The sequence below is a fragment of the Lithobates pipiens genome, unplaced genomic scaffold, assembly GCF_037356315.1.
Source record: "Lithobates pipiens isolate NorthernLeopardFrog02 unplaced genomic scaffold, aLitPip1_a1.2 Scaffold_18, whole genome shotgun sequence".
Lineage (NCBI taxonomy): Eukaryota > Metazoa > Chordata > Amphibia > Anura > Ranidae > Lithobates > Lithobates pipiens.
This window is the reverse complement of record NW_027507758.1, coordinates 616,176,591-616,184,989: the sequence shown is the minus strand read 5'-3', so window position 1 is coordinate 616,184,989 and position 8,399 is coordinate 616,176,591. Positions and strand designations below refer to the sequence as shown.

Genomic DNA, 8,399 nt, shown 5'->3' with positions numbered 1-8,399 from the left:
ACCTTGCCTTAAACATTTCAGGTTCTCCTCTATGGCCATACCGCTCCATCTTCTATTCTACATCACCACGGATGGTGGCAATTTTGGGAAAAATATAGACACATAAGGGGTCAGTTTAGACAAACCCCCTAAATCTGATTTCACTGCCTAGGTTCTTCAAACTGTCAATTTCCCTTGTCCCTTATAAATAGCTTCCCCAGTGGGAAGATTTCTGGGCACCAGAGGGCAGGTCCATGGGCATCAGGTATAAGCTACTCTTCGGCACCAATGGAAGAAATTACAGGGGGTCACACTTCACACCAAACTACCATTATATGAATATAATAGCCTACCTACTGAGCAACTGCTGACTGCCCTGCCAGCTAAATCTCTGTGGTTGCTCCCATCCTTATCTTCTTAAGGACTCTAAATGTGAAATAATGAAAGTGTAGCTAGCGTGTTTCTTGGTTCCAGCTACACCCCTCCCCCAAGGCAACCAATCATCAATGATTGTACACATTGCTAGAAAGTGATAAATTATAAAATCTGGGTTGGGCTCCATGGCCCTCATGCTTGTTCTTTCCTTGGTAAATAGGCCCATTGATGTGTTCTTCTTGGACAGCCATTACTCCACATCCTAGTCTGATGGCTTCCTCTTCATCTACTTTTACTGATCATCATATGTAATATTCTTATACATGGAAAAAGTCAGATATTCTACCCCATGTGATGTGGGCATTGTGTCAGAAATGACATAGGGATACCTTCTATCCCATCCTGGGCAGGTGGCAGGGCTCAGTCCTTGTGACTGGCTATTCAGGGTCCTGGGAGGAGGTGACGTGCTCTTCCATACTGGGTATCCAAAGGTCTCCGATGGAGATGGGGCGAGGGCTGGGAAGGTATAATTGGGTGAGAAGAATCTGTCACTTTGTGCTGAATGGGCAAACTCAGATTGGATTAAAAGTAAAGAAAACATTGTGCAATGAAAAAAGTACGTAAATTACATTCCTTTAAAAAAAAAAAAAAAGCATAAAACATACTCTAAATGCTTGATTTTTATACTCCCCCCAGGATCAGTCTGACAATGGGAGTCTATGTCCTGTGAGCTTATTAGACTGCAATACTCAGCTCTGTCAGTCCATCATGTTTTTGGCACTGGGGACTGCAGAGGAAGGTGCTCAGGTAGCTTTGCAGAGGAAAAGCACAGACAAAACTCCCCAGTGTCATGTTACTCTTTGAAAGCTAACCAAGCAAGCTGGATTTACTGTATAGCCGTATGGTAACAATGCTATTGGGGGATATTCAGAACCTGCTCGGTACTGCAGCCATCCACAGAATGCCTTGCCTTTTTTTTTTTTCAATGAATACAAGGCATTCTCTGTTTGGATGAAGTGGTGATAGTGACATCACCAGCCTCCCTCTCCATCTCTTCCAATCACAGAATATCTTGTATTTATTAAAAAAAAAATACATGCCATCGCACTTTGGTGCCATCTTGATAATATACAGTGGTGTGTAAAAGTGTTTGCCCCCTTCCTCATTTCCTGTTCCTTTGCATGTTTGTCACACTTAAGTGTTTCGGAACATCAAACCAATTTAAACAATAGTCAAGGACAACACAAGTAAACACAAAATGCCATTTGTAAATGAAGGTGTTTTATTATTAAAGGTGAAAAAAAATCCAAACCATCATGGCCCTGTGTGAAAAAGTGATTGCCCCCTAAACCTAATAACTGGTTGGGCCACCCTTAGCAGCAACAACTGCAACCAAGCGTTTGCGATAACGTGCAATGAGGCTTTTACAGCGTCCTGGAGGAATTTTGGCCCACTCATCTTTGCAGAATTGTCCTAATTCAGTTACATTAGAGGGTTTTCGAGCATGAACGGCCTTTTTAAGGTCATACCACAACATCTCAATAGGATTCAGGTCAGGACTTTGGCTAGGCCACTCCAAAGTCTTCATTTTGTTTTTCTTCAGCCATTCGGTGGTGGACTTGCTGGTGTGTTTAGGATCATTGTCCTGCTGCAGAACCCAAGTTCGTTTCAGCTTGAGTACACGAACAGATGGTCGGACATTCTCCTTCAGGATCTCTTGGTAGACAGCAGAATTCATAGTTCCTTTTATCACGGCAAGTCTTCCAGGTCCTGAAGCAGCAAAACAGCCCCAGACCATCACACTACCACCACCATATTTTACTGTTGGTATAATGTTCTTTTTATGAAATGCAGTGTTCCTTCTACGCCAGATATACTTGGACACACACCTTCCAAAGAGTTCCACTTTTGTCTCATCGGTCCACAGAATGTTGTCCCAAAAGTCTTGGGGATCATCAAGATGTGTTGTGGAGAAATTGAGACGAGCTTTGATGTTCTTTTTGCTCAGCAGTGGTTTTCTCCTTGGAACTCTGCCATGCAGGCCATTTTTGCCCAGTCTTTTCCTGATGGTGGAGGCATGAACGCTGACCTTAACTGAGGCAAGTGAGGCCTGCAGTTCCTTGGACGTTGTTGTGGGGTCTTTTGTGACCTCTTGAGTCATCGCTGCGCTCTTGGGGTAATTTTGGGCGGCCGGACACTCCTGGGAAGGTTCACCACTGTTCCATGTCTTCGCCATTTGTGGATAATGGCTCTCACTGTGGTTCGCTGGATTCCCAAAGCTTTGGAAATGGCTTTATAACCCTTTCCAGACTGATAGATCTCAATTACTTTCTTTCTCAATTGTTCCTGAATTTCTTTGGGTCTCGGCATGATGTGTAGCTTTTAAGGATCTTCTGGTGGACCTTACTGTGTCAAGCAGCTCCTATTTAAGTGATGCCTTGATTGTGAACAGGTGTGGCAATAATCAGGCCTGGGTGTGGCTATAGAAATTGAACTCAGGTGTGGACAACCACAGTTATAGTATGTTTTAACAAGGGGGGCAATCACTTTTTCACACAGGGCCATGATGGTTTGGATTTTTTTTCACCTTTAATAATAAACACCTTCATTTACAAATTGCATTTTGTGTTTACTTGTGTTGTCCTTGACTATTGTTTAAATTGGTTTGACGTTCCGAAACACTTAAGTGTGACAAACATGCAAAGGAACAGGAAATGAGGAAGGGGGCAAACACTTTTTCACACCACTGTATCTTCCCTATAAGCAGCACATACCTTCACTATTCAATGAAGCTCCCCCATGGGCTGAGAAGTTTATACCAAACCAACTGCTCCATCAGCTGCTTCTATGGATTATCAGTAATATAAAAAAATTCTGATTGTATAAATGACACCGTAGAGCTGTCAGTCTCCTGGCAGGGAGGCCTACTGTCCAAGGTCAAAGCCCAGTTCACCTTCTGACACATAGGAGAGCCATTAGAGCTCCGCTATCTCTTCTGCCTAGGTGTAGCATTGCCATGACATTGCCAGGGAAAAGATAACAGGATGGCTGTGCAAAGAAAATTTATTACATCTTATATTATCATACAATGAATAGTGTGGTCTAAAGGAGGTTTTTGGTCCAAGCCAACAGTCGATGATGGAAAACTCTGTCCTTTGATTGGAAAGATTGAATATATTTGAGGATAGGGTGGACTATTAATCCCATAATTGCCCATTTTGTGACCAGCTCTCCAAGAAGAAGTTCAGAGGAACCCTTCACTAACCTTCTCTGAAGACATTTGTTGGACCTCCAGACAGAACAATTTGTCTTCATAAATTTCTGCATTCTAAGGTAAGTATCGTCTTTGTGATCCTTTCAACAGATCTTCATCCAGAGTTTAATTTTGAAGTCCCATCTATAGGACTTGTACACATAAGCTTCAACACAGTGTAACCGGGTTAGTGAAGATCTAATGGAAGGATCAGGGTGAAGACTGACACATAACCTAGGAGAGGTGGAAAGAAATTCTGAAATTTATTTTTGGCTCAAACCAGCATCCGATAATGGAAAACTCTGTCTTCTGATTGGAAAAATTTAAGAGATTTGAGGACAGTAGACTTGGTTCCAGGTTGGAGAAGGTAAACATGTATTATAATGGGAGAGCTGATATCAAGTTGTTAGCAGACCTCAGTAGACTTTCATCACAGTGCTAAGACTTTCTGAAAACCAAATAGAAGCCATCAGCACTGCATGATCTGAGAGTAACCTCCCTGAGGCCTATGTGGGAGCCAACTAGGCGGCAGACAGACAATGTTTGGGTGTTTCAGGCTCTTCATCTCCACCAATTGGCTGACATTCTCTGCTGTCTGTGTCACTGGCTCCTTGTTCTGGATGGAGTCCTGATCATGAGACAATGCCGTCATATCCTTGTATACCGCACTTCTTACCCGCTATACGACAGCCGAACGTGAGTGCCTCCTGCATAGATTGACCTGAGGAGAGAAAGGTCAGAGTGACACCTCCATCAAACACAATCTTCTCACCAGCTAAGAAGATTTCTTATAGAAGAGTGAAAACAAAGCTTTGCAAGTTTTTTGGCTCTTTTACTACCATCTGTGGCGTTTGATCTCCATCATTAATGTTGGCTGTTACGTCCATGGGACTTGAATCTCATTTGTCCCTCCTCCTGGTTGACAGAGAGAGGGGCAGGTTCTCAATTTTACCATAAACCTATGTTCCCAGTACAGCCTTGTGAATGGGAAGACACGGGTCAAGCATGACCGCATCGTGAAGGGGCAGAAACTAGTCATATGTGACCGGACACTGGAGAGGTATCATAGATGTTGGTTATGGATGACTGGATAGTGAAGGACATCTCTGGTCATCTCTGACCAGGTAGTGAAAAGACCAACACTGGTCATGTGTGGCCAGATAACGATGGGTAGATGTTGGTCATCTGCATGTGGGTTAGTTTCCTTGTTGAGCATCCCCAGCAATCACACAGTGGCATTGCCATCTGCATAGAAGCAGTAGGGCATTTTTTTTGGATGCCCACTGCGCCATGAATGAGAACCAGCACTAACAAGCTGAATGGTGTACATACCTTTAGACAAAGCAAACATGACAGAGGCATTGAACGTGTCGCCAGCCCCTAATGTGTCAACAATAGCATCAGGCGGGAAGGCTGGGGAATGGATCACCTGACCATCTGGGCCCAAAGCAGTCGCTCCTTGGTCAGCCCAGGCACATATCAGGTACGCCCTGCGGGGAGAGAGGCATAACAGGAGTGAGAAGTGAATGTGTATAATGGCAAATCAGAATGAAGAGAACTGGGATCCAATAGGAAATAAATATTAGAAAAGAGGAACAAACTGAGATGTCTCTCCTGAATAAACCCCCAGTCTATCAGCTGGAGATAATTAGGAAACTCACCCCTGCTGCACCCTTGGGTATAGACCCAAAACCGCCTCAGTTGCGGAATGAAAGCCCAGATACTTGGCCACATCTTTACTGACAAATACCTGCCGAGACACAGAGAGCAAAAAAGAAAACCTGTCACCAAACACAGATGAATAATTACAGGTGGGAAAACAGACATATCTTCTATATAATACAGACTCCTCGGAGCAGCTTTCCCAGAGCCTGCCACGCTCTCACTGCCCGCATCCAAGGCAAGGACAGCCTGTGGTGGGGGGGGGGGTTGTTTGCCGCCCCCTAAAAAAAAAACACCAGCCGCCACCGCTCCTTCCCCTGACTGTATACAATGATAAGGTGTGTCCTGGATGATACGGACTCCTCCCCCTTACCTGTGTAGAATGGTAATCATAAGGATTTCCATATCCCATATCATGTATCAGTGTAGTGATCTCACCAGATCACCATGTATCATTATAGAGATCTCCTCACCAGATCAATATGTGTCATTATAGAGATCTCCTCACCAGATCACCACGTTGGAAAAGCAGGAATAGTTCTTCCCTTTCCTTCTCGATTTCCACTGAGATTTTAATCCTCTGGTCAGGGGGACACTTCTTGTTGTGATCTTCTACCCTTTGGATCATCTTGACCTGCTCATCAGCATTCCTGCCCTGAGAGATTAGATTTCATTATAGAAACAGTATAAATAGTATAAGAGCAAATACATGCCCATAATCCCATGTGTGCTCCAGCCACATCACCAGAGCTATGGCCAGTACACCTCCACCCATAACCCCTGTGCACTGCTTTGTTTCCTATAATAATCATCTCCCTGATAACCATAGTGACTGGAACCTCTATCTATGCCACTAAATAGCCTCCATTGGTTTCTCTCACCTCCCAGTGAATCCACTTGTATTGGGACAGGTCCACTTTCTGGAAGTCTTCTACCGTAACATCTGGCAGATTCCTGCAGGTTTGTGAGAGAAGGAGCTGGGTATGAATAGGAGAATCATAAAAACAGTACCGTGTTCTTTATTACGGATTGGTAGCTGAACCACAACCTAGAGAGACCGATGAATGTTTCCATTCACACTGAACTTTTAAAGTGGTGGAGGGCTAAATATAACTGATCTCCATGTCCCCCAACACTCATGGTCCAGAAGACCAGAGCCATCTGGGTTATCCGACCCAGGCCTCACTCAATGTTCCCATTCACACAGGCCACAGAAGGTAGCGGAGGGATAAATATAACCGATCCTTAGGTCCTCCTACACTCAGGGTCTACAATACGAGAGCCTCCAGGGTTATCTGGTCCAGGACTTACTCATTGTTCCTATTCACAGTGAGTACTAAAGGTAGTGAAGGGTTAAATATAACTAATCTCATTGTGCTCCTAGACTCAGGGTCTACAAGGCCAAATCCACCAGGGTTATGCAACCCAGGTCCTACTCAATGATCCCATTTACACAGGGTATGGAAGGTGGTGAAAGGCTAAATATAACCAATCCTTAGTTTGTCAGAATCGTCCCCCACTCCGCTTGAGTGCTTCCATCAGTATACCGCTTCCGCCAGTCTAAACATAGATATCAGATTTTATAGCCGCCTATTGCAACCAAGAACTAGACAGGACTCGTTTGGCTACAAAACTGGAACTCTTTTTATTGAACAAACTTACACAGAATATATACCTCACAGGAGGACATTCCCCTCCTTTTAATATTACCCTAACAATACAACCTGTACACAGGAATATAATTACAACAACCGACATATACTATAAACATTATGTTAATTAGCCACCTGGATGACTCAGAGGTCTCATTCAAGGTCAGACTTGCCGGCATCGAGCTCACAAGTTACAATACAAATTATTAGAAGTGTAAACACTTCCCCCTAGCAGACAAGAGGGGAGTTAATTAGCACAATTAGCAATACAAACAGTGATCTCCCCCTCCTCAGCCTACCTAGTAGACCACAGGAGACCCAGGGCTTTCTAGATCTCATTAACCAGCTTACTGTTCACATACATCTGTCCACTGAGTCCCAAGCTGGCAGAGACCATCATGGCCTCCTTAATAATGTCATCTTGCATTACAAAATAGGACATCTTCCTAAATGCTTGTAGCTCCCTTAAATGCCAGGGCCCATAGTCGGTACGCAAGAGGCAAGTATTCAGTCCCTTCCAAAAGCCTCTGTCCCGGGTGAGTCTATCACATTTCTTCCCCAACAAAAGTCAACTAACAAGGTCAAAGACCTCCACCTGGTCTGGACATGTGTTAGTCGGGCAGAATGAACGCACATAATCAGTCCGCATGATCTCCATTTTTGGCTGCAAATAATAGTTATCAGTAGGTGTGGGGCAGGGGTCATTGACTGTGTCCAGCTGCCAGCGATTCAACTGGGTGGTTTTTAATATTCCGGGGTTTGGTCTGCTGCTGGGGAAGGGGGACGATCGCCTCAGCTCCCTGAAGCTGTGGAGACACTGTAGGTGCTAGGAAGAGGCCAGTGGCTCTCTGCCCTGTTGCCAGCAATTCAGCTGAGAGTAGAAGCATCACTACGTTAGCTTGTCGCTGGGGAGAGGGGCCAATTGCCCCGGCTACCTGGAACTCTGTAGTTGTTGCTGGTACTGGGCAGAGGTTTGTAGCACTCTGCACTGTTGTCAGCACTTCAGCTGGAGAAGTTTGTTATAACTCCATAGATGCTGCTGTTAGGAAGTCCCATGTCCCTGCCAGTGGTGTGGGAGAAAGGCTGGCTGCCGCTTCTCTCAGGAAGGCTGAAGCTGCTGCTGGTGCTGGGCAGAGTTCAGTAATGTTTTGCCCTGATGCCAGCTGCTCTGCTGGGAATTAAGCTGAAAAGTCGGTGGCCTTGCACATATACTCCAGGATCACTGATTGTTGCAGGCAGAGGTCAGCATCGCTATGCCTGGATGCGCACTCTTCTGCTGTATGCTCACTGGGTTGTTCCTCCTCAGCAAGTCCCCAGTCTCTGGAACTGGTATCTGGGGATAGAGCTTCCCCATCTCCTGTCCCTGAAACCCAGAAGATGCTACCGATGCTGGGCAGAGGCGAAAGTTCAGTAAATGTTACATCCTCTGATGAAAAATCAATTAATCATGCTTTCTGTGATTTGTGGCTGGAGAGATG

At 44.9% G+C, this 8,399-nt stretch overlaps 1 protein-coding gene across 1 annotated transcript; it reads right to left on the bottom strand.

The window, feature by feature from the left end:
- Positions 1-3,399: 3,399 nt before the first annotated feature.
- Positions 3,400-6,223, bottom strand: KHK (ketohexokinase; the record flags this gene model as incomplete). Its single annotated transcript, XM_077489353.1, is given in 5 exon segments — positions 3,400-4,328; positions 4,940-5,097; positions 5,269-5,357; positions 5,778-5,924; positions 6,151-6,223. Coding segments are annotated over 5 exon segments (556 nt in total), but the record flags the coding sequence as incomplete, so codon positions are not given.
- Positions 6,224-8,399: the final 2,176 nt, after the last annotated feature.